Source organism: Psilocybe cubensis, chromosome 6 (assembly GCF_017499595.1).
Source record: "Psilocybe cubensis strain MGC-MH-2018 chromosome 6, whole genome shotgun sequence".
Classification (NCBI taxonomy): Eukaryota; Fungi; Basidiomycota; class Agaricomycetes; order Agaricales; family Agrocybaceae; genus Psilocybe; species Psilocybe cubensis.
The window spans coordinates 2,839,012-2,864,564 of NC_063004.1; the positions used below are offsets into that span (position 1 = coordinate 2,839,012).

General features: G+C 45.1%; 4 protein-coding genes across 4 annotated transcripts; 2 read left to right on the plus strand and 2 right to left on the minus strand.

Moving 5' to 3' along the window:
- Window positions 1–1,924: 1,924 nt before the first annotated feature.
- JR316_0007382 (ATP-binding cassette transporter abc4) lies at window positions 1,925–8,594 on the plus strand (the record flags this gene model as incomplete). Its single annotated transcript, XM_047893125.1, has 35 exons — window positions 1,925–2,001; window positions 2,055–2,397; window positions 2,451–2,711; window positions 2,761–2,942; window positions 3,141–3,200; window positions 3,249–3,805; window positions 3,859–3,922; window positions 3,976–4,072; window positions 4,124–4,154; window positions 4,210–4,316; window positions 4,373–4,401; window positions 4,451–4,524; window positions 4,578–4,667; window positions 4,725–5,001; window positions 5,052–5,089; window positions 5,141–5,299; window positions 5,351–5,438; window positions 5,490–5,502; window positions 5,550–5,635; window positions 5,682–5,748; window positions 5,813–6,234; window positions 6,288–6,431; window positions 6,485–6,733; window positions 6,784–6,836; window positions 6,888–7,176; window positions 7,231–7,360; window positions 7,413–7,458; window positions 7,532–7,554; window positions 7,610–7,735; window positions 7,791–7,806; window positions 7,859–8,089; window positions 8,148–8,162; window positions 8,217–8,329; window positions 8,386–8,409; window positions 8,469–8,594. The coding sequence occupies 35 exons, from the start codon at window positions 1,925–1,927 to the stop codon at window positions 8,592–8,594; spliced, it is 4,707 nt and encodes a 1,568-aa protein (XP_047748407.1).
- A 3,856-nt stretch (window positions 8,595–12,450) lies between these two features.
- On the plus strand, window positions 12,451–15,811 carry JR316_0007383 (ATP-binding cassette transporter abc4; the record flags this gene model as incomplete). Its single annotated transcript, XM_047893126.1, has 15 exons — window positions 12,451–12,583; window positions 12,639–12,726; window positions 12,784–12,882; window positions 12,941–12,980; window positions 13,061–13,288; window positions 13,419–13,473; window positions 13,556–13,667; window positions 13,722–13,970; window positions 14,025–14,077; window positions 14,128–14,416; window positions 14,465–14,553; window positions 15,090–15,320; window positions 15,437–15,549; window positions 15,590–15,634; window positions 15,686–15,811. The coding sequence occupies 15 exons, from the start codon at window positions 12,451–12,453 to the stop codon at window positions 15,809–15,811; spliced, it is 1,950 nt and encodes a 649-aa protein (XP_047748408.1).
- A 223-nt stretch (window positions 15,812–16,034) lies between these two features.
- Window positions 16,035–21,668, minus strand: JR316_0007384 (ATP-binding cassette transporter abc4; the record flags this gene model as incomplete). The annotated part of the gene is made up of 32 exons (XM_047893127.1): window positions 16,035–16,163; window positions 16,216–16,239; window positions 16,292–16,404; window positions 16,460–16,474; window positions 16,535–16,765; window positions 16,817–16,832; window positions 16,883–17,008; window positions 17,058–17,080; window positions 17,135–17,198; window positions 17,257–17,386; window positions 17,442–17,730; window positions 17,791–17,843; window positions 17,898–18,146; window positions 18,203–18,346; window positions 18,419–18,850; window positions 18,931–18,966; window positions 19,023–19,108; window positions 19,161–19,185; window positions 19,234–19,321; window positions 19,377–19,532; window positions 19,589–19,626; window positions 19,675–19,936; window positions 19,997–20,086; window positions 20,140–20,213; window positions 20,269–20,297; window positions 20,358–20,464; window positions 20,513–20,543; window positions 20,604–20,700; window positions 20,756–20,819; window positions 20,876–21,408; window positions 21,468–21,555; window positions 21,608–21,668. The coding sequence occupies 32 exons, from the start codon at window positions 21,666–21,668 to the stop codon at window positions 16,035–16,037; spliced, it is 3,903 nt and encodes a 1,300-aa protein (XP_047748409.1).
- Window positions 21,669–23,546: 1,878 nt separating this feature from the next.
- Window positions 23,547–25,307, minus strand: JR316_0007385 (uncharacterized protein; the record flags this gene model as incomplete). The annotated part of the gene is made up of 1 exon (XM_047893128.1): window positions 23,547–25,307. The coding sequence occupies one exon, from the start codon at window positions 25,305–25,307 to the stop codon at window positions 23,547–23,549; it is 1,761 nt and encodes a 586-aa protein (XP_047748410.1).
- Window positions 25,308–25,553: the final 246 nt, after the last annotated feature.

Consider the following 25,553-nt stretch of genomic DNA (forward strand, 5'->3'; position numbering starts at 1 on the left):
TTCCTCATCCCCCTCTCCCATTCGCACTCTGCCTCCAGCTCCCTTGTCCGCTCTCTTCTCTCGACGCTTTTGGTGAGTTTGTACACCATTTCCCGTTGTTCAGGACTGACGCAGTCGTACAGGGAAGGCTATGAGGTACCAAGGTAAGTACCTTGTCACTGGTGTACACACTATCACTCACCTAGGCCGATCAACGCGTCCAGAGCGTTCTTCCAGCGATAGCCCATCCGACTTGAAGGCACGGTAAGCGGATTGCATCCTGTTTGTTCAGAATTCCAGTGCTGACCTCTTTACTCCTGCGTCGTGATTGGATCCCCGTAGCCCCTCGAGAGTGGTCTTGCCGGGTGAGGTACTCGCAGGCTTGCGCAGTATACCAGCAGCTCCTAAAACGCGCCGTCGCTGCGATTTGACCGCCCAACAATGCCCCCGCGTTCCTTCATGCTGCCCCGCCTTGAAACACAAGCATGTCAAAGGCCATACAAAGTGTTAGTGTGCTCGACAACCCCATTTTGATGCTGTACTCACCAATGTCATCCATGCCCATAAAGTCACGCTAAACACATGTTGCCGACGCGTCCTGTAACCATCTCTGCGCATCCGCCAGTGTCCTGTCCCTGCCGTGCTTCCAGCCTCAAAATACGGCGCACTGTTCCATGTTGAAGTGCTTACAGAGTGTGAGTAGCGCTGACAACCTTCTCTTGATGCCGTACTCACCGATGTGACCAGTGCACCCAGCATAATGCTGTAAACACCTGGCCGACGATCGATGGAGCGTGTGCAAGATCACACTCGACTGACGCTGAAAAAAGTGATTGGCCGTGACCTGGTTAGTGATTTTTAGCACATTTTTATAAGATACTCACCGACCGCGGTTGCCTATATGCACAGAAAGTCGCTTTGTAGGATCCATGACTGCACTTTTGCGTGCCGCCTTGAAGAGAACGTGCTCATTTCACGTTGAAAGGGCTGAAGAAGGTTAGTGATAGGTTACCCTGATTGTGATGCGATACTTACCAGAACATGGAAGATTGCACGATGGCGGAGCTGTTGTGGGTGGTCAAGGTGGGATTGGGATGGTGAGCAAGGACAGCGGCTGGCGTGGGGTGGGATGAGGGTCAAGGACAGCTGCTGGAAGACGCGTCTCGTTGATGGCATTGACGGCGGTGTGGGGTTCTGATACTCAGATTGTAGGATCAACGTTGTGACGAATGCAAGGTCTACGGTGAGCAAAAAAAGCACAACTAGAAAACATGGTACTGACGCACCTTGTCAGCACATCCACCTTGTGACCCCCACAAGAACCGCCAACCCCTCTCAATGTCAAGCCCACACTTGATGTGGCGGACGCAGAATGGCAAAGCGAAGACGGATGGAATGAGGACAGAGGGCGGGAGTATGAGAAAGGCACAAGTGAGTGGAGGGATACGTGCCAGCGAGGATGACTGTTGTGCACGCGATGGGAGGGACAAGGAGTATCAGTTTCTATAGCTTATTCATAGTTCACTAATACACGGCTTTGTCGGTCGCCTTGCAATCTTTGAGTTTGATCTTTCCGCTCAAGGGCATTATCCGCCGCCTAAACTGACTTTACACGCTGTTTTCACACAAGTTGCAAGAACCGCTGCCTGACTAGGGCTCACCACCTTTGATAGTGCCAGAAGGGGTGTCACGGGGTCCTTCTCCCAGGAAAATTTGATCCACGATTCCATGTGCTCCCACTGCCAACAACAATGGAGATCAAGTTGCAGCATTGGACCATCTTATATTTGTACCCTCTCCGCTCCATGAAAGTTTGTGGGAAGGGGAACATTCGGACGCGCTTTGACTCATCCCTTTACGCGTCAAAAGCAGACGGAAATTCAACAACTTTTCACTAATCTTCAAGCAATCGACAACCAGAATTCTCGTATATCCGACTGCAATCATGACCTCGATCTTTGTCAACCAGGCCGGAGACGGTGTTGGGGGTACACAACTTCAATTTTACGAGGCTGGCGACGCGTGAGTGTAGCAGATACTCTGTACGTATTGATAGAGTCTTTAACATTCTCTAGCTTTTGGAAGGACCCACGATACATACCCTTGCTTCTATCCGGAATTTTCTCCTTCTCCCAGTTGACGCACGCTGTGTGCAGCCGCTTCAAGTACGGAAGGAGACCAAACGAGGCAGCCGCGTCAACGGAGGAGCGTAGGGGATTTCTTGCAAGGTGGCGCTGGCACATTCATTTACATGGAGGATATGTAATCTATGCGTATATGGTTGCTCGTTTGGTGGGTTCGGTCGCGTTACTGTATATTTTCTTTACTACCGCCATTGCCGACTGCGAGAAGGCCGCTGGGAACAATGGGTGGACGTTTTTTCCGTTATGTGTTCAGACAGCTCTGACCATTGCACATGTAAGTCGTTAACAAGATCATCTCTCACTCCACGTTTTCTTATCCTATCGTAGGCCTACGCGACCTTATTAGCCGTAACAACCTTCTCCCTGAATTTCAGGCCATTAGCTCCAGCCAGATTCCATGTCACCATTCTCTGTTCCATTCTTGCAATATACGCTTACCGCGATATCTGGCCCCTGGCAAACTATGGCTCAGTTCCAAAAGATCAAGCGGAAGGGAATATCCTCTGGGTTAAGATTGCGCTTCTTGTCGTCACAGGAGTGATCATTCCTTTGTTCATACCCCATCCATATGTTCCAGTGGACCCTAAGGTACGTTCCCATCAGATTTTGGCGCGTCAAGGTTCAAACTTCTTTTTAGAATCCTTCTCCTGTTCCCAACCCCGAGCAAACTGCTTCATGGATCTCAGCATTAACATATACATACGCGGACCCTATTATCATTTTGGCAAACAAGGTCGCTCATCTTCGACACGACCAGTTGCCACCGCTATCCGATTACGACTTTGCTCAGTATCTTTCGGAAAGCGCTGCCAAGGTATGGTCTTACCATTTGAACCCACATATTAGTTATGAATATGGCATAGTATGTCGACCCTTTCGCTGGAGCAAAACGTCGCCATTTGTTCTTTGGCTTGTTAAGCTTTTTCCATGAGTTTGAGGCAAATTTCTCCAAAACCTTTCAGTGAACTCTTATGCACGAACGTGAATAGGAAGAGAATATATAATTATATCTCTCAGTATTGTATTTCACGGGTTAATGAGTTTTGTTGCCCCTATCGGCATCAACAAGACACTCAAGTAAGCGTCAAAAGTTTGATTGTTTTCATCGCTCTCATTATCTGTCAGCTATCTGGAAAACCGTCAATTCGGTACCGATTCTTCTGTAAAACCCTGGGTCTGGGTCTTATTCATGTTCGTCGGGCCCGTCGCGCAGTCTGGTTTTGAGCATTGGAATCTTTATATCCAAACCCAGGCTCGAGTGCGTCTGCAAGCAGTGTTGACTCAGCTCTTCTTTGAGCACAGTCTGCGCATCAGGATGAAAGCTGAAACTTCAAATGACGGTGTCGAATCCACACCGACGCCGTCCGAGGCAGGGGATAATCGCAGTGTCGTAGGTGGCGAGAGCATTGCATCGGTGGAGGAAACGGGGCCAAATCAAAGCCGCGAGGATGCTGAGAGTCAGATTACGCAGGCTTCGACTGCTGTCGGGACCACCGAAGCGTCGGCTTCTACTGTGCAAGATAACACGCCTGAGAGTTCTGGACAGGCAAAACCCCAAGCGGATGAAGGGCCCCCAGTGAAGAAGAGCTCCGGGGATGCCGAGAATCTTATCGGGAAGATTAACAATTTGGTAACGAGCGACCTGGAAAATATGGTGGAGGGCTGCGATTTCCCTTCATTTAGTAAGTGGTGACTGTTGGATATGTGTTGACACAACGTTTATCGTGCTTTTCAGTTATTCTTGTACCATTGCAGATCACATTTGCGATTATCTTCCTCTATAATATTCTTGGTTGGAGGTTAGTATACTCGCTTCCTTGTGACAGCTTGCCAGGAGCTGATCGGTTTGCAGTGCCATAGCTGGTCTCTTTACTACTATTGCCCTTAGTCCTATCGCTGGCTATTTTGGGAAAATCGTTCAGGACGTACAAGTGACGAAAATGAAGCTTGTAAGATCCCCCTATAATCGTTTACTAACTTGCTCTAATCCTCCTATACAGACTGACGCCAGGGTTCAGACCATTTCTGAGGGTAAGACATACCGTCACATTTATGTTCAAATAATTGACCGGTGCTCAATTAATAGCTGTCGGAGTTCTGCGTATGATTAAATTATTTGGTTGGGAAGGGAAGATGACGAATCGCTTGGATGCTAAGCGTGAAGAAGAGCTTTCGTGGCTTTGGAAACTAAAGGTGAACATCATAATTTCTCGCTACACAACCAATTGGCTTATTTGTCATATCTCCAGCAACTCAGGCTCGTCAATGAACTATCCAGGTTGGTGTATCAATATTATGTATTGTTCTCTATTCTGAAGGGTCAATAGCATGCTCGCTCCAATGTTATCAATGATGGTCACCTATGCATCTTACACTGTGGTTATGAAAGAAGGTCTAACTGGTACTAAAATCAAAATACCCTATTTTCCCGCCATTATTGCTGATTGGTTTTAGCATCTAAAATTTTCTCGAGCATGGCCGTTTTCTCTATTCTCCAGGAACAACTCCACAGAATATCCTGGCAGTATTCTTTGTTGATTGAAGGTTAGTCAATCATTGATGTTCTAAAAATAGATGACTGATACGGTCCTCACTATATAGCCAAGGTTTCCTTAGATCGCGCCAACTCCTTTTTGCAGAACAGCGAACTTCTGGACAGGTATGCAAAGCAGCATGATCCGTCCTCGTCATTCCTTTTGCCCGAAGAGGAAGCCGACGATGAACGTGCAACGGAGATTGGCTTCAAGAATGCGACGTTCTCCTGGTCTGATGAGGAGAACGATGGATCACTTACCCCTTCAAGCAGGAAGTACAGACTTCATGTCGAAGGAGAGTTGTTATTCAAACGAAATTGTATTAATTTGATCATTGGACCTACGTGAGTGACTGCCCTTGACCTCCAGCCTGTTCAGCGCTCATCGTAACTAGCGGTTCCGGAAAGACGTCTATGCTTATGGCTTTGTTAGGTAGGTATTGACGTGTCTAATGCGAAGCTTATTAAATTACATTCTACTTAGGCGAGATGCACTTCTTACCCTCGCAAGCCGACTCCTGGTATAACCTTCCTCGAGCGGGCGGCATTGCATATGCTGCGCAAGAATCATGGGTTCAAAACGCAACGATTCGTGAGAATATTGTCTTCGGGTCTCCATTCGATGAAGAGCGCTACGCGCAAGGTGCTTATTTTTATACTTGTGATCCATCCGCTAAATCTCATATGATAACAGTAATAAAACAATGTGCTCTGGAACACGATCTTACTCTCTTCGATGCTGGTGATAATACGGAGGTCGGTGAACGAGGTTTGACATTGAGGTTTGTGATTATCTTCTCTTTTTTTTGCCTCTGGCTGAGTCATTTTTGTAGCGGTGGCCAAAAGGTAATTGCTGCTACAATACCGCTCAGCGCAATTTTAATGGATTTCAGGCCCGAGTCACACTTGCGAGAGCTATCTACTCGTCGGCAGAAATCATCCTCTTGGATGATGTGCTTGCCGCGTTGGATGTCCATACGTACGTTGATTGTATATTTTTAATATTAATATTGATCAACATATAGGTCGGCTTGGATCATCGATAATTGTTTCCGAGGAGACCTTGTGAAAGGCCGTACGATCTTGTTGGTTGTGAGTATATTTAGATTCGATACTTCTGTATAATTTCGATGTACTGATAGAACTTCTATACCAGACTCATAATGTCGCTTTGGCCGGACCCGTTGCAGAATATATCATTACTATGGGGTTGGATGGCAGCATCGTTACTCGCCATAATGAAGTTACTCCCCTAACAAAAGTCGAAGAAGTTCTGGCTGAAAATATCGACGATGCGGCGGAGATCTCTCAGGAGGAACACGCTGACAAGGCGGCACCCACAGCAGCTAAAGATGGCAAGCTTGTTATGGCGGAAGAAATCGTTCAGGGTCATATCACATGGAAATCTATCAAATTGCTCCTGTCAGGACTAGCCGGAAACCGGCCTATCGTATTTTGTCTACTCTGGATTGGAGGATTGATTGCATCTGAAAGCATCTCTATGTTCTCGCCGTGGTTCCTTGGTTTATGGGGATCTCAATATGAAAGACACGCACCATCTGATGTCAACCTTCTATAGTCAGTCAAAGTTTCCTCCTAACTCCTCGCCAATTGCATTAACCTCTTTACAGTTACCTATCCATCTTTGCAACCGTTCTTTTGTTGCGGCTCACCATATACGCTGCAGTGAACTTCTACTACCAGTGGCGCTCCGTCAAAGCGTCAAAGGTTATACATGCAAAGATCGTTGATTCAGTATTTTCGAGTACATTGCGGTGCGCACTGTGTCATATCCCTTTACCTTAACCTTTTCAACGTTTGTGTTCAGGTGGCTGGATGAGACACCCACAGCTCGTATCATCGCGCGATGTACCCAAGATATCCGTACCGTTGACGGTCCAATTTCACAGTCGCTCATGTGGGTTGTACAGCAATTCATTGGGATGTTCATCTCTCTAGGGAGCATAGTGTTATTTACGCCAGTTTTTTTGCTGCCTGGTGTCGTGGTCGCGATATCTGGAATTGTCGTGGGAAACTTATACCTAAAAGCCCAGCTTTCCCTCAAGAGAGAGATGAGGTATGTCTCTATCGGTCCCGGAATGTATGTATACCAACTCTTGCCTTTAGCAATGCACGATCCCCGTTGTTGGCTCACTTCAGCGCTGCAATCCATGGCCTTGGTACCTATTTCCCCTTCTCGCCCTGCACATATTCCTAACTCTGTTTTCTAGTCTCGATTCGCGCGTATGGCGCACAGAGGGCTTTTGCTCATGAGTCATACAAACGCATCAACCATTACTCTCGCACAGCTCGAACATCATGGACCATCAATAGATGGGTCGGGTTCCGAATTGATACACTGGGCGCATTGTTCACATCGGCACTCGCACTATATCTCGTATATGCATCCAGTACTAACGCAGCGAACACCGGATTTTCACTCAATATGGCTGTTAGGTTCTGTCTCTACATCTTTTGGCTGATTCGGATTTTCAATGAACTTGAGGTGGAGTCGAACAGGTGAGCTTCCTTACCTATGCTAACGTTGCCGCCGCCTCAATTCTTTCGTAATAGCTTGGAGCGTATACAAGGGTACATTGATATCGAGCACGAGCCCAAACCGACACCATCTGGGTTGCCACCTGCCGCCTGGCCAATGAGTGGTGATGTCCGCGTCGAAAATCTATCTGCTCGTTATTCTCAGGTGAGGATACGTTCATTTCTTGAGGCGTCGGTGATCCCATCTATCTTCGCAGACTGGTCCCAAAGTTCTGCACAATCTTTCGTTCCACATTTCTTCCGGTCAGCGAATAGGAGTCGGCAAGTTCTCTTCTCTTTATTGGCATACAGTTTGAATTAACCCCATTTTGTTTAGTCGGCCGCACTGGCAGCGGAAAGGTAGTATGCAATTGCTCTTCATCTTCCGTATTGTTAATTGGATTGCTCTGCCCAGAGTTCCCTTACCCTCGCTCTGTTGAGGTGCATCCTGACGGAGGGCACTGTGTTTTATGATGGCATTGCTACCAACACTCTTAACCTTGATGCATTGAGGTCGAATATCACAATTATTCCGCAAACAGTGAGTGCAATGTACTGTTTATGTTTAAAAGATGCTCACTGAACAATAATCATAGCCCGAACTTCTCAGCGGTGAGCTACTAAATGTCGTGAGATTGAAGCATTTGTTAAATTTACCCTGCAGGCACCCTTCGTCAAAATCTCGATCCTTTCGATCAAAATGATGATGCTACTTTGAACGATGCTCTTCGAGCTTCTGGCTTGTTCTCGTTGCAGGAAGAAGCAGGGGAAGCCAGTCTCACTTTGGATAGTAAAATTGCAGGTGGTGGAAACAACCTTTCAGTTGGTCAGAGACAGATCATTGCACTCGCCAGGGCCATGGTTCGCGGTAGCAAGTTATTGATTCTGGATGAAGGTCCGCCCTCGGTCTAACTTTAATGCTGTCTACTATACTTACCCTACCTATCACACAGCAACATCGGCGATTGGTATGTATTTCGCTCATGGCTGACCGACAGTGATATTGACCAAAATCATCGCAGACTATAAAACGGATGCTGTGATTCAGAGTACTCTCCGGAGTAAGCTTGGTGCCGATGTGACTGTGATCACTGTTGCCCATAGGCTCCAGACAATAATGGACGCCGACAAAATTGTATGCTTCAATCTCTCTAAGTTTCGACGCTATACAGACTAATAACCCTTGCGTAGATGGTTCTTGATAACGGAAAAATTGTAAGAAAAATCTTATTTAAACTTCTATTAGATTATTGATTCCTTCCTCTCTCCAACAGGCCGAATTTGACTCCCCGAGAATTTTGTTAGAACGCCCACAAGGCATCCTTCGAGCATTAGTCGATGGAAGCGGAGATCAAGCAATTCTACACGAATTGGCAGGATACAAAGAGAGAGAGACTTGACTTCAGAGCGTCTTGGCCAGTCTTACAAAACTTTCTCATCTGAACCAGTATACTTCCTCAAGACACAAATCCTTCACGAGTTTAGATTGATATACAAGTTACGCGTATATATATGAAATTTGTTTGGAGCCTTGGTCCTTTTTAGGTTGATGCATGCTGGTAGGCCGAGTCATGTATGGAGGAAATCAAACTAACGCGGAATTCACATATGATGGGGAGGATCTCAGCTTCCAAGGTTTTGGAGGTTTTGAGCCTTTGAGGAGCGTTGAGGGCCAAGCCCGTCTAGTCACGTGTGTACATAAGGGCAGGTATTTCGGAGGCTGCGAAGCAACGCTTCGTCGCTTACCCACTGGCCAGGTATTCTTACTTACCTACGATGAAACCTTGAATCAAGTCTCTCTATTCTGCTTACCCATGCCATGACACACTTGTCAACGGAACTTCTCGTACATTGCATCCATGATTGACGTTAACAGATACCATATCTCCCGAATCCCAGGCCAAACCGCGGAAGGCATTGGTATTTATTGTGTTTCAGTTCAACTGACAGCCATTACCGGCTGGCTGATCTTTATTAACGCATATATTTATCCCCAATCCCAAGTTTAGCAGAACTACCCACGATGTCTCATGTGGAAAACGATAGCCTCATGTTTGCCTCGAGGCTCGCGTAACCAACTTGTCAACATATCTTTAGACGCGAATATTTTTGAACAGGGTTCGCGATGAATTCCGTACACTATGTTACAATTTAATATAAAACCAAAGGTTCGTTATTATTTTTTTCAACGGTCAGCTATATCATCTTCCCCAACCAAAGTCCCCATGGCTGTTTCCCCTGGTTTTCTTCAGACACCCAAAGCCTGGAATTATGGGACAGCCAAAGCTCAGCTGGCTTTAAACTCCGAATACTACATGTAATGACAGTTTTTGAATACTTTACTCGAACTCACTGATCCCTGTGACGCAATAGCTTAATAATTCCGGCCGTTGTCTCTCTCATTTCGGCGGTCATCCTGTTGGGCAATCTGGTTTACAACCATTTCTCCCAACTGTATCCCAAGTCATACACAGACAACTCTAGTTCCAATGAGGTTGATCCGGAACTTATAGAACACCTTCGTGATCAACCAAAAGCTACTGCCTGGATACACACAAAAAGTCTTCATTATTTCTATAAAACTGGTCGACTTTTGGGGTGCCTCGCGCTGCTATCTCTGTGGCTTATCACAGCCTTTAACAAACATGACGATCCAGAACGTTTCTGTCTATCATTTGTTTCTGTCCTAGTTCTTGTGCGTGGAATCCTTTATTTTCATCCTAGTCGCTTACAAATTTTGAGTGCAGGTCTACACCTCCATATTGGCCGCCGGATCCCTGCTCTTTTCGACTTGGAGTGAGACTTTGACGAAGCATAACGTGCTCGTTCTTTTCTCCATATTAGGTGTATATGCATACCGCGACCTCTGGCCACTTGCTACATACACTGAATCGCCTGCTGACACCGCTGAGGGGACCATCTTATGGGCAAAATTTTTTATCTTGGTGCTTACGGCTGTATTTATTCCTTTGTTCACCCCTCGAAAATACAACCCTGTGGATCCAAAAGTCAGTTTGATCTTTACTTTACGGGGTAAGGTACTGAGTCAAGTTATCTAGCACCCAATGCAGAGTCCAATCCCAGAGCAAATGGCGTCTCTCTTCTCTCTCTGGACTTATGGTTATATGAACCCCGTGATTCTCGAGGCCTCAAAGGTCCCTCATCTTCCCCATACTCGCCTCCCAACGCTTGCGGACTATGATTGCTCAGGTTATCTCACAGCTAAAGCCTTTCCAGTAAGTTTTATTAATTATTCTGACTTATTTCTCTCACTGTTAGATCCACAGCACCTTGACCCATTTCACGAGGCATCCAAGAAACACCTCTTTTTCAGTTTAATGCAAATCTTCTGTATGTAATTGTGTTGAACTCTTTTCTCTTTCACTGACTGTAGTGAAGTGCGCGAGTATCTCATAATCAGCGTGTTACTTATCATGGAGGTTGGGGCTAGTTACTTATCGCCAATTGCCCTGAACAGAATTTTGGCGTAAGTGTGACTGAGCATTGTTCACAAGCACCACAAATATTGTTGGTTCATACGCTTTTGTTTAGATCACTCGAGAAAGGGGTTCAGGATGCCTATGTTCGACCTTGGGCATGGGTTCTGTGCCTATTTGCTGGGCCACTCGTTGTTTCAATATGTTCGCAAGCTCATACATACATTGTTACTCTGACCATGGTTAGAGCACGTGCCATACTGACCGAGTTGTTGTTCGAACATAGCTTTCGTATCCGGCTCAAGGCTGAAACGAGCCAAAATGGATCTTCAGTTGCAACGGCTGGAGAGCACAAGAAAGACAACTTGGTCGGAAAAATCAACACAATGGTCACCGTGGATGTGGACAATGTTCTGGGCGCCAGGAGCTTCATAATTTTATGTGGGTAACTTGCCCTGTTCCTTGGATCAAAACTTTCCTTACGTTCTTTTCTCGTTGAACAGTCCTCCAAGTTCCTATAGAGCTCATAGTTGCCATAACGTTCCTCTACAAGGTCCTTGGATGGAGGTAAGATAAAAGATATACTGTCTCCCTACGAAGGCCTGACAAAGCTTCCTAGTGCGTTTGTTGGTCTTGCATCGACACTACTTCTTATTCCAGTTCCTGGCTATCTTGGGTCACGTTTGCAAAGTATTGAGAAACGGAAACTAGAAAGGGTTAGCGCCTTTTCCTAAAATATTTTTGAACTGATCTATATCATCTTCTCGCTACTAGACAGATGCACGAGTTGAGACTGTTGCAGAGAGTAACTACCTTTCTGAACCATAGAAAATGCAGGGTCTACAGACTAATTCACACTTTCCCAGCTATCGGCGTTTTACGCATGATCAAGCTATTCGGATGGGAGGATAGAATGAAGGCGATCTTAAAGTCAAAACGAGATGATGAATTGGAATGGATCTGGAAAAGCAGAGTAAGAAATTTCGATGTCCAAATTGTGCGCCATGGCCTTCTGAACTTCATATTGTGTTTAGATGGTTAACCTTCTTAATCGTATAATCACGTAAGTGTTAATAAACAGTGACTGATACAGACGCCTTATCCATAGCCCCCTGTCCTGTTGTGCAATGTAGCTCTACGATCCCCACTATAACGATGGTTGTTACATTTGGAGTACATGCTGGAGTTATGGGAGAAAGCTTAACTGGTTAGTATTTCCGTTACGTGGAGGTGAACCACTAGGATTAAACTTCCTTTCAGCTTCGAAGATCTTCTCTTCCATTGCCGTATTTGACATGCTACGTGGTGTTCTGACAAAGAGTTCTTTTATCTTCTCATGGACTGTGAAAGGTTAGTCTCTACTCTATTTCTCCAACGGATATGTTGCTGAAACGTCTTAGGCAAGGTGTCCTTGGATCGCATAGCGCATTTCCTTAGAGAAACTGAACTTTTGGACCGGTATACGTCTGATAAGCCTAATGAACATTGTCGTGAGGGAGATATAGGCTTTAAAAATGCCGAATTCACTTGGGCAGAGGAAGATGAAAGTGCCACTACACAATCCCCCTCTAGATCATTTCGTCTTCGTATTAACGGCGAATTAAACTTCAGGCGAGGTTGCATCAATCTTATAGTTGGCCCTACGTAAGTGATTGCGACTATCCAGACAGAATAGTATGATTCATTTATTACGAAACAGCGGGGCCGGTAAAACATCTGTTCTCATGGCGCTTCTTGGTAATGTTATGATCTCCCGCCTCCTCCCTTGCCGTTGACATTGTATTTTACTTTAGGTGAAATGCATTATATTCCGTCATCAATGGACTCATGGTATAACCTACCTCGTGAAGGAGGTGTAGCGTATGCGGCCCAAGAATCATGGGTCCAAAACCAGACCATCAGGGAAAATATTCTTTTTGGTTCATCGTACGATGAAATACGTTACCAGAAAGGTAGGCAATTTATATTATCTGTTTTTCATGGATTCCGTTCTAATATTGTGGATAGTCATTAATCAGTGCGCACTGAAGCACGATCTGGAACTCTTTGAGGCCGGAGATAACACAGAGGTCGGTGAGAAAGGATTGACTCTGAGGTATTTCTGCAGTAATAATCAAGTGATTTGACGAATTGATTAACCGACTTCTAACAGTGGCGGACAGAAGGCACGTCTGACTCTAGCACGAGCGGTGTACTCATCGGCAGAGATACTGCTACTTGACGACATACTTGCTGCCCTTGACGTCCACACGTTTGTATTTCATTTTGTAGCTAAGCCACCACATGTCTTCTGACTCAACTTTATGTAGAGCCAAAGCGGTGGTGAACGATTGTTTGAAAGGGGATTTAGTTCGTGGGCGTACTATTATACTTGTGGTTGGTATAAATTCTTTCTCTTGAGTCCTTCGCTAATTGTTGTAAACGAACAGACACACCATGTCACTCTCACAACTCCAATCTCCGACTACATTGTTTCAGTCGGTCTCGACGGGGTTGCTCGTGGTGCTGGCAGTGACATATCAGGCGCGATTTCACAAGGAATCGATCTGGAAGCGGATGAAAATGATCAACTCGAAAACAAGGCCGAGACTACAGTCGGTGAAGAAGTCGGGAAGAACGGAAAGCTCATTCTAGCCGAGGAAATTGAACAAGGTCGAGTGCGATGGAGGTCCATAATGCTATACGTTAAAGGACTCAGTGGGAACAGACCGGCGTATTTTTTAATTATATGGATCCTAGGTATTATCTGCACCGAGATTGCCCGTTTGCTCAGCTCCTGGTTTCTAGGATTTTGGGGGTCCCAGTATGAAAATCAAAACCCGACCGATGTCCAGTTTTCATAGTAAGTCTATGCTTGATCCAGAGATTTAATCACTCACAATCTTTCCATAGTTATCTAACAAGTTATACATTCATTGTCATAGCGGCTCTGATACTCTCCGCACTAGTTTCAACCCTTTACAACTCTGCAACTATCAGAGCATCGAGATCAGTCAACGATCAGCTAGTCGAATCTATTCTTACCTCCACATTCAGGTACGTGATTATTGTCATTTACGACATCTTAAAGCCAATTTAATCCCATCTCAGATGGTTAGATGAGACGCCTTTGTCCAGAATTGTTGCACGATGTACTGGGGACATAGCAACAGTCGACGGGTCGATCCAAAATTCCTTCTACTTTGTCGTAGAAATCATGACTTGTATGATGGTTCAGTTGGCAATCCCAGCCGTCGTGGCGCCTATGATACTTGGGCCAGGTCTTTTGGTTGCCATTGCCGGTGTGTATGTTGCCAACACATATCTCAAAGCACAGTTATCTGTGCAGCGAGAGATGAGGTGAGCTTCAGAAATATGTCAGCTTAAGGATAGTTTGATACATGCCTCTATTAGCAACGCACGGGCACCTGTGCTAGCTCATTTTGGGGCAGCTATGACTGGCTTAAGTGCGTTTACTCTATTACCCTAGTGTGGATTTTCTCACAACTCTGTCTAGCTTCTATACGGGCGTACGGTGCTCAAGAACTTCTGAAAGCAGAATCGTTGAGAAGGATCGACCACTATTCAAAAATCGCCCGGGTTTCCTACAACCTAAATCGATGGCTGTCCATCCGTATTGACTTTATTGGTGCCTTTTTTACGGGAGGGGTGGCGTCCTATCTGGTCTCGCAGACAAATTTGAGCTCGGGAAACATCGGTTTTGCTTTGAAAATGGTAATCTTTTTCAACAGACTTGTTCTGTATCTAGTCATGGAGCACAACGATCTCGAGGTGCAGGCTAACAGGTGCGATAGTCAACAATTATCTTCTCTCTGTATACTAATTAAAGTCAGCTTGGAGAGAATACAATCATATATTGATATTGAACACGAACCAAAGCCAACCCAGGCTGGTAAACCACCAGCGGCATGGCCAACCAGCGGTGAGCTTCGAGTGGAAAACCTCTCATCAAGGTACTCTCAGGTATGCTAATTCGCTTACCTTACGCTATCCCATCATTGATATATCCGGAAAAAAGGATGGCCCAATAGTGTTAAAGCACATATCCTTTCACGTCAAGCCAGGGCAGCGAATTGGAATAGGTACTAGATTTTTGCTCTTACTGATATACTTCTAAGTACATTTTCAACGCAGTGGGAAGGACGGGCAGCGGAAAGGTTAGCAACATCATTCCACATTCTGACAAGCCTGTTCAAATAAATACCAGAGCTCACTGACATTATCCCTCCTGCGATGCATTCTAACGGAGGGAAAAGTCTACTTTGACGGACTTCCTATTGATGAAGTTAACTTGAACGAATTGAGGTCTCATATAACTATTATTCCCCAGATGGTGTGTCAGCTTATGTATTCAGTTTGAACCGCGTTCTTACCCCTACCTCAGCCTGAACTGCTCAGTGGTAATTGTTCTTTTACTTTCATTCAAAACATGATTCACACTCGATGCTGCAAAACCAGGAACCCTGCGTCGCAATTTGGATCCTTTCGGTGAAAACGATGATGCTACCTTGAATAATGCCCTCCGTGCCGCTGGTCTGTTTTCCTTGGAAGCAGAGGAGGAAGGAGGACGTATCACTTTAGATAGCAACATTTCAAGCGCAGGCGGGAATCTGTCGGTTGGACAACGTCAGATCATTGCACTAGCCAGAGCTATTGTCCGCAATAGCAAACTGCTCATTCTGGATGAAGGTTCGTTCATCGCACTTCACTCCCACTTTCTTGAAATCTAATTTTTTGTCCAAAGCGACCTCGGCCATTGGTTTGTTGTACACTTTATATTTTTATGGCTCTAACCCAGTGTTTAGATCACAAAACCGACTTGATTATACAGTCATCTCTACGGAACCAACTTGGTGCAGATGTTACTGTATTGACCGTGGCTCATCGACTCAGGACCATTATGGATGCCGACAAAATAGTAAGAATTCGAACGCAATGTCTTCATCTTTGTAATTTAGAGGGGTACTGACTCATACCAGCTGGTCCTGGACAGTGGAAAAATGGTAAGTCTGTTTATACTGTAAATTGAGCCACCTTTTCTCATCGAAGTGTAGGTCGAATTTGATTCTCCGAGAACGCTTCTCGGTTTGGAAGGGGGTTATTTCAAATCCCTCGTGGACGAAAGTGACGACAGGGAGTCGCTATATAAGATAGCTGAGGCATCTTTGGACCGGAAGTAGTTGGGTTGGCTTGTTATTACAACGCCTACCTGGAGTAATGTCGAAAGGCGGGTAAAACCTAATCTTCCTGGTTTGAAGATTTCGGGGTTAGAACGTCTAGACAACATCGTGTAAAATCTGGATTTAATGTCAGACCCCGTGCAGCGTTGCAACGTTGACTCGTCAGTTCAAACAGAAGGGTATATTGACAAAGGCAACTGCAAATTATCTTATAATTAATGCATTAGTAACCCGACGATGATCTCCCCTCAGCCATATCATAAAGGGCAGTCTTATCACCACTCTCGTCCACCATACCCTTGAACTTACTACCCTCTTTGTGGAGAAGAGCTTTGGGTGAGTCAAATTCAATCTAGCATTGTTCATCTTATCGTGATCTGCGAGGATAAAAAAGGTATGCTTACGATGTGGCCTTCGTCAAGCACCATCTAATATTACGTTAAAATCGAATGATGGTAAAAGAAGCTGACATGAACGTACAATTACATCTGCATCCATGATTGTCTGTAAACGATGTGCCACGGTAATTACCGTTACGCCAGGATCCAACTTGCGCCGAAGTGTAGTCTGTATGACTGCGTCCGTTTTATAGTCTGTTATACAAGAACATGATTAAATGCAGTCCACGGCTTTCCGTGGAAAACATACCGATGGCCGAGGTCGCTAGAAAGAGAGTACTGACATCGGTTTGTGTGTATGTGGCACCAATAAACTATGGCTCACCTTCATCGAGGATAAGAAGTTTACTACCGCGAATTATAGCACGTGCAAGTGCAATAATTTGCCGTTCACCAACTGAAAGATTACTACCTCCTGCTGAGATATTTGTATCGAGTGTGATGCGGTGCTCTTCCATCCCTTCTTGAATTGAGAACAATCCAGCTGAGCGAAGTGAGTCGTTCAAGGTTGCATCATCATGCAGATCAAGTGGGTCCAAATTCCTTCGAAGGGTTCCTAGCATACATGCATTAATCACACTGTAATGTAAAGTCCTAAGAGCCATACCGCTGATTAGTTCAGGCTAGAGCTAAATGTTAGTAATAGCATTGAGAGATGGCATGTCCTGCTCACCGTCTGAGGAATGATGGTTATATTCGACCTCAATGCATCCAGATTAATTTTGTTTGTATCAATGCCATCGTAATAGACTGTCCCCTCAGTCACAATGCATCGCAGAAGGGCAAGCGTTAGAGAGCTCTGTATACAATTTGACCTCGTTGACACAACCTGATAAAAGAAGGCTTACCTTTCCGCTCCCTGTCCTACCAACTTGAGTGACAGTAAAGTCAGTCCACTCTTCACGAATTTCATTGTATCACTTACCAACGCCAACACGCTGGCCAGATCCGATGCGAAAAGACAGATTGTGCAAAACAGTTGGTCCAGCCTTCACAGGTTTAGAATAAATGACGAGGTTATATCACAACTTCTTCGGTACTTCGTACCTGGGAATATCGTGCGGAGAGATTTTCGACCACAATTTCACCGCTGGTAGGCCAGGCGGCAGGAGGCTTGCCTTGGGGAGTCGGAGATGGCTCATGATCGATATCTATATAATCTTGTATGCGCTCGAGGCTGTGGCCCATTACGTCAGTAAGTGTTCTCTGAATAAATTGGAAATAAAGGACACCTGTTGGACTGAACCTCGAATTCGTTGAATACTCTGACCCAGTAAAGAATCATTGAACAAAATTCTGCAGCCATACTCAATGTAAAACCGGTATTGGACGAGCCGAGGAAGATCCCGTACACAAGGTAGGAGGCTATAGCGACACTGAAAAGGTTTCCCAGAAAATTGATCCGAATACCAACCCATCGGTTAAGGTTGTACGATACCCTTGCAATCCGTGTATAGTGGTCGATGCGCTTCAATGATTCAGCTATAAAGGCCTCTTGAACACCATATGCACGGACGGACACTAAAAACATGCATTACAAAGTTGATCATGATGCAGTATGCTAGAAGCCTATTCTCTTACCTAAACCAGCAACTGCAGCGCCAAAATGAGCCAGAACAGGTGATCGGGCATTGCTGGCATGAAAGGTTGACGATTAGCTGTCAACAAAAGACATAACTATGACACACCTTTTCTCTCTTTTAACAGATAACTGGGCCCTGAGATACATATTTCCGAGGTACAAGGCAAGGGCCGCCACAGCTATGCCTGGGGACAGAAACACGGGGGTGAAAATAATGATAACACCAAAGTTCGTGATCATGCTAATTGCCACATTGATCATTTCAAGAAGTTGAGTGGTCAGAGGCCCATCCAGTGCACGTATGTCCTGGGTACATCGGGCGATAATTCTTGACGTCGGGGTCTCGTCAAGCCAACTTAAATCACAACGTCAGCCATGTTTAATAAAAGTAGACTAATAATCAATTCATACCGTAATGTACTAGACAGTGCTGATTCTACGAGCAGCGCGTTGATGGTTCTGGACGCACGCATGGTCCCATATGTATAATATATGTATGCTGCAAAGGAAAGGGACATCGATCCGAAAATGATGAGTGAGTAAAATCCAAGGAACCTAATGAACAATATTCAGTAACATGTCACTTGGAAAGTAAACCAAAGTTAGCAAAGCACTTGGAGCACTTACAGGAATGTTTTTACTTCTTCTGGTGAGTGCCTCTCGTATTGGGATCCCCAGTACCCTAAGAACCATGTCTGAAATGCCCTTGTCCAGTTGGAAACAAGATACAGGCTCATTAGCAAACAATAAAAGACGAAGGGATAGTCTCCGCCCAAGGCAGATATAAACAATTTGATAGATTTCCACGTTACGTGGCCTTTCGCAACTTCTTCAGACAGTACAAGCTTCCCGCTTACCCCCTCTTTCTTAGCCATAGAGGGAACCTCTTTCATCGACATCGAGATTTCTTCTTCATTTTCCTGCATTTCGTGGGCGAATGTTTGATCAATGTCAAGAATAGCTTTGGTGTCAGACCCTTGGGCCTGTATTGTCCCATCATTTCCCAGCGAAACGATAAAGCCTGCAATGGGTGCCACCACCGCCACATTGTGGGTCTGTCTTAAAGTGTTAGCGTAAGCGAAGCAACGACAGTTGATTGGAAATTGACCACTAATAAAATGGTTCGTCCCCTGACTAACTCTCCTCGGAAGCACTTGTTGACAATCCAGACAGCTCTGTGCACCTCATCATGTTCAGCAGCACTTTACAAGTCATCACACCCAACACTCACGTGTGGACGTCAAGCGCTGCAAGAACGTCATCCAATAGAATGATCTTCGCCTTCGAATAAATGGCTCTAGCGAGCGTGATCCGTGCCTGCAGTGTCGTAATCAGCAAAAATTGACCCGATGCCTTCAAAGTCGCATACCTTCTGTCCGCCACTGGCATTGTCTCTCATTTAGTTATGGTTATGATGGGTTAATGACAACGTTAATACATACCTTAGTGTGATACCCTTTTCTCCAACCTCAGTGGCATCCCCCGCTTCGAACAATTCTATATCCCGATCTAAAGCGCACTGGTAGATGACTTTTGACACAAAATTAGATTGATTGTGAATGCAATGCAATTGTAATTTTCTCACCTTTACGATAACGATCTTCATCATATGGCGATCCGAATAAGATATTATCACGAATCGTTTCATTCTGGACCCACGACTCCTGAGCGGCATAAGCGACACCATCTTCTCTCGGAAGGTTGAACCAAGAGTCGGTGGATTGGATAAAATGCATTTCCCCTGGGTAAGCCAAGATAAGTATGCCTTTCATAATGAAAATATAAATCAACACAGACCAAGGAGAGCCATCAGTATCGAAGTTTTACCGGACCCTCTGTTGTACATTGAGTAAGTTCTACACATTCAAAGATGTGCTACGTACGTCGGGCCAACAATCAGGTTGATGCAGTCGCGTTTAAACAGTAGTTCGCCCTCAATTTTTAGTCGATATGAGCGACGAGATGGCCTTTGAATATCGTCATCCGATTCAACTCGCCATGAGAAACTTGCATTTCTGAAGCCAATGTCGTGTTCATTTCTGGTATCCACTAAGGGCAACGGGCCATCAGACAGGTTGGCTTGAAATGAGTCCAGAAGCTCTGTTTTCTGCAAGAAATCTGTCACGCGATCCAAAGAAACCTTGCCTGGATGAAATATTGATTGTTCATATTGTCGTGTTCGAAGGACAGGAAGATGGAAATTACCTTGTATATTTTCAGCTATCTGCCATTGTATTCGCTGTAGCTGTATTCTAAGCATGGAAAATACAGTCACGCTCGAAAAGATGATCGATGCTAAATATTGTCAGTTACATGATGTAGTTCTAAAGCTACATAATATCACTTACGCGTCAGACTCTGCTTCATAATCAGAGTGTAGGTAGCGTATGTTGCAATCATTGTAATGTTTGGGATCAAAACGCTGCAATAGAGGTATGACGTCACAGATCAACCGCGGCGATTTCGAATAAACGTACTTTGAAAGACCTGTAATCATTGAAAGAATCTACGGCGTGACTCGATCAGCATGACATCTATATTGAACAGTATGACAGGTAAATTATACCTTATATTTCCATATAGCAGATAGCTCCTGGTCCCTTTTCTCTTTAATCCTCTTGGACATATCGCCTTCCCAGCCGAAGAGTTTAACCATCCTCAGAACACTCACGACTGGAATTTTCTTAGAACATTTCTGGGCCTTTATTCAGTACAACTGACCTTCAGTTACATCTTGAACTCTTGCATCTGTCTAATAATTGATGCGTAAACAGGAGAGATATTTCGATAACATCTAAAATTTAGGTCTTACCATTTTCATTCGGTGTCGTTGAACGTCTTGTAGAAGTTTCGCGGCATATCCGGGAATAGGGAGGCACATAATCATGGCTGCAAGCCCAACAAAAGAGCTTGAAATTACATTAGTATAAAAAGATGTGAACGAAACAAAAACAGAAAACAAACCTCCATCCTAACAAGTTGTATAAAAAGAATGTGCATGCCAGTATCTGAAGCGGCGCCGCAAGCACTGAATGCCAAAATAATTAGTGACATATCCAAATAAAATGCCAACTAGAAACTGACCAAGAAGAAGAAAGTCACGAGCGTCCGTAATGTTCCCAAGATCCGTCGTGACCAAGTTGTTGATTTTTCCAATCAGGTTAGAGACATCCTTGCGCGGAGGTTGTTGTTGTGGCTTGACTGGAGCTGGTGCCTGCGCTTCTGGTGCCTTACCCTTTCCCTTCAAGGATGCAGATGGCGTTTCTGTTGACGGGGCCTTTGCATCTGGAAGTAAACTTGATGCATCCTTCAATGTAGACACACTTGCAGAAGCATTGGTAGAGCTAACAGAAGCTGTGTCTGGTGTGCCGGCGCCGCTGAAGTTGTCATTATCCTGTTTGGCATCCCTATCAGAACCAGACTCTGAAGCCAGACGGATCCGTAAACTGTGCTCGAAGACTAGTTGTGTAATCAAAGCTTCCGCGTGAGCGAGAGCTTTGGTGGCCATAAAAATATACCATTGAAAAAGCACGGAGTTGAACATGGGGCCAATGAAAAGGCATAAAATCCAGAACCAAGGTCGCACAATTGCCCCTTCGCCGCCATTTTCGAGATAACTGTAGTTTAAATCATCAATATAATAGCCAAAAGGGAACTAGGTTCATGAGACACTCACGTCAAAATTCTGTTGATGCCGATTGGTGAGAAAAATCCAAGAACAACTTGTCCGACAACGCAGAATGCCATAACAGAATATTCTTTGCCTAGTGAGAAATCAATATCAGTTAAGCAGAGAGAATCAGATTCAGTACGCACGGAAAGCACGAAGGAGGCCAAAAACAATGTGTCTCTTCTTCGCTCCTCTGAAGATATCCATATGCTATGCAATGTTATTGGTATGCTCGTAACTATTTAAGAGACGATACTCACTGGAAAGGCGTCTTTTACCAGAACCGCAGAACGATCGGTGTCGCATAGAGGTGGAAGCTGTCGAGCTTCCATATGTTCGACTTTGTATCCCAAGAGAATGACAGGGTCGAGATAAAAGAAAAATATCAGCGAAAAAATTGAACATGTTTGCTCGTCGTTTGGCACTGGCATAGGGTCCTGAGAGCTATGAGGGACTTGTTTTACGTACTAATGCATATACAGAAAGACTTTACCTTGGGATCTACGGGTACATAGCGGCGCGGTATAAACAAAGGAACAAACCACGCTGTAAAGGCCAGAATTGAGAGTTTAATCCACAAAAGCCTATCATCAGCGTCTTGTGGGGAATCAGTATAGGTTGCCATTGGCCAAATGTCTCTGTAAAGATAAACCGCCGACATGCTAAGCAATACGATGATGTTTAAGCGTGTGGCGGCGACTGTCCATTGGCTGACGACCATCGATGAAAGTGCCAATATAAAAGCGTAAAACTGCAAGTATTTAGTGCATCTTCCAATATATCGACATAAGGCCACTAACATATGTAACAGTCACGAAGGCTTCAGGACACTTTGATACGAAGGAAGTCAAGTCCTCTGTGCCTGGACATCCGGAAAGGGTTCTCAATGAAAGCGAAAGTAGTAAGAAGCATCCGATCAGTCGCGCTGTTGCATATATGAATATTGAAAAACCATTGATAACTTTTCCCTGGTTGAAAAGATAGGATACCGTTGCGGGATTCGGTGGAACCTCATATGATGAAGCTTCGCCCGTGAGCGTAGTATCGACGAGACGGCCTCGAAATCGATGCCAGAGGTGCACTGTAGCCGAGCTTATTAAGCAAATCGTTTGGACTGACGCGAAGAAGATAACTAGAGCTAAAGGAATGGCAAATGTGTTGGCTATTGCCCTAAGTTAAACAGTGAGGCACAATGTAAAACTACGATGGGCCAAACACGCACGATTTCAACCCGCTATCATACACGCGCCCACTGTCCATCGGCAGCTGAATGTCCCAGCCAGAAAGGAACGTGGCCATGTCCTTTTATTGGCCGAAGGAGACCAGTATTGACTGCCGCTTGATGGAAAGAATGTCTGTGGAAAAGGAGAAGTGGAATGAGGTTGACCTGTTTATACCCATAATTTATATATATCATAGTAAGCGGCACCCATGTGCAGCTATGGTCAGTTACCACCTTCGTGTATGATTTCGGTGAAAGCTCTCACGTACCGTCTTCACGTTAAAGTCATCCGAAGTAGATCGTGGTGCTGGTTGTAATCCCTATAGAATTGAGGCCTGCTCCTCAAGGCAGTCTGGTATAGAGTATGCCAGTGGTAGGCTGGATTATTGTCCTGAAACCAACAGGGAACCTTCCGACATGCTCGAGTTCCCTGATTCTGAAAATAGTTCGTGGCCATCCTCATCTTGACTGTGCGCCCGTGCCAGGTGGAGATAACTCGGCGGAGAGATTTGCTGTACACATGGTGATATGGTGCATCGAATATGGAAGAATGACATTGACGCGCATTGGGCGCATATCATTGAATTGCAAACAATGCAACGAGCAGATAAAAATTGAAACGTCATACAACGTCGCACACGTGATCTGGCGCGATACGCGCGCGCGTCGCGTCAGCCTCCGTGGGAAATGAACTGTAGCCGTTGCTTCGCCGCTCTGAATCGTTCGGAATAATTTACAGACTTTCTCTTGGTATATAATTTTCCATGAGATCCTTGTTTTGGCACGAAAAATCACTGTACATTATTTTCTAATACTGAAATCTACAATCGAAAAACGATGGAAAAGAGGAGAGCTAAAGAGAGCTAAACCGTGATATACCCATCTCCATCATCATGTTCTCTAAATATCCATGTACGATCCACCGTATCTCGTGCTCCATAGGCAGTGTTAGAGATATGCATTGGTGAGAGGAAACCAACATAGCCTGGTACCTGTTCCGCAGGACGCAGATACTCCAGCTGCAAGTCGATATGGATACCCAGCTCGTGTGATCGTTTCTTTACCGCCAACTGAATATCGGGGTTGTTCGGAGCCCTTCTGCGGTCCAAAACTATCTTCACCATTCTCAGTTTTGCAACATTGGGTATTGTACCCATACGGCTGGTGGCAAACTCTAAAATATCATCATCCGATACTCGTGTCCTGTATAACTCTAAAATTTCCAATCGAGGCAAAAGGACCGTCCTCGAGTCAGTGTCGATCCGAGCAATCAGGCAACGAAGGTCAAATGGGTCTAGAATCTTCATTGTGTAGTGGACGTTCAGTGCGTTGAAAACCAACCTGACCAAAGATGTTGAGATGGCGTGAAGAAAGTTGTAGAGAACAGTAGGGGAGAAGATGAACCTTCCAATGGAGAGTTGGAGTAACTTTGGTGTCCTTTCAATGAACATTCGAACTGAAGGGAAATCGTGATCATCTTCGCCGTATGGAACAACACTCCCTTGGGTTTTATAGTCGAAATATTGTAGCTTTGGTGCGTTTATCAAATCATAAATACCGTGGCTAGCTGAAGAATTCGGATTAATTTCTGTGATCCACAACGAAGCAAGGTACTGCATATTTATCGTTTCTCCAGGACGCCTTTCGAGGTCCGAATAGATTAGAGAGAATTCCCCATGATGGAGGTAAGGGCACATCTTCAGCAATGACAATACCTCCTGAGCAGTGCAATAGGTGTGATTGGAGAGATGCGTGATCTTGTTTTCATATGCGAAAATGTTTCTGAACAATTGACCGTTGGGCAGTGCATGGGGAGCAATCGAAACGTGGCGCAAGTTGGGAGATGTAAGGAGTCCGGTGAATAATTGCTGGCCTTCCGTCAGTAGGTCAGACACGGATACCTTTACTTGCGTAAGCCCAAGGAGAGGGAGATTGTGTATCATTTTTTCCAGTTCGAGATATACAAGCTCGGGAACGTGCAGCTCCAGACATTTCAAACGAGAAGCAAACGTCAAGATTCTCTCAAAGAGTGTTATAGTGGTTTTGTCTACTTTGTCTTGCTCTTGTCGGACAAATCCAGAGACAAAACAAATAGAAATCGATAAGGAACAATCTCCAGAACGGAGAAGCCATTCTGAGACAGCATCGCATCTGAGTCGGAGGACATTACACACCTCACTTGATGAAAATGTGAGGAAATCAGGAGTGTTATCTCCCAAAGCACCCTCTGTCAGAAAAGGAATGTGGATTCGAGCCCACAGCCGAGGTGAAGAAAGAGCCAGACTTCTCCAGTTACTGCAGATGCGCGTGAGAAGCATGGGGCATTCGGAAGCAACCATTGTTGGATTTCGGTGAGTCGGCAGACTATGTTCGAAGATTGCATAAAGAATCTCTGGGGGGAGACGACGCACTGGAGCTAGAATGCACTCATAATGCGTGATCGACTGTTCAATTTCCGTTGCCTTTAGCCTTAGTTCTTCGGCGCGACTTTCTAGACGTCGTATTTCCGCCTTCGCATCGTCTATCTGCTTCCATGGTCCAGAGAGCAGTTCTTTGACCTTTGATACAGCCTCGTCTGGTGGGCGATTGTTGTTTTGGGCAAGAACGTCCAATCGATTTGACATTGCACGGCGTCAATTATCAGCGAGAGATCCAGAGCTTGACGGTGTAAAACGAAGTATTATATCTGAAATTTCGAAGTGTATCTCATCAATTTGCAGAAAATGGTCGTGCTTGCTAATGCTGTAGAGATACTTACGGGTGAGGAAAGTGGTGTGATGGCTGAAGTGCTGAATGTTCAATGTTGCCGTGGCTGGTGTTTTAATTGATTGGCGACGCACAGCTTTTGATGCCATCTGTCCCGCCATTAA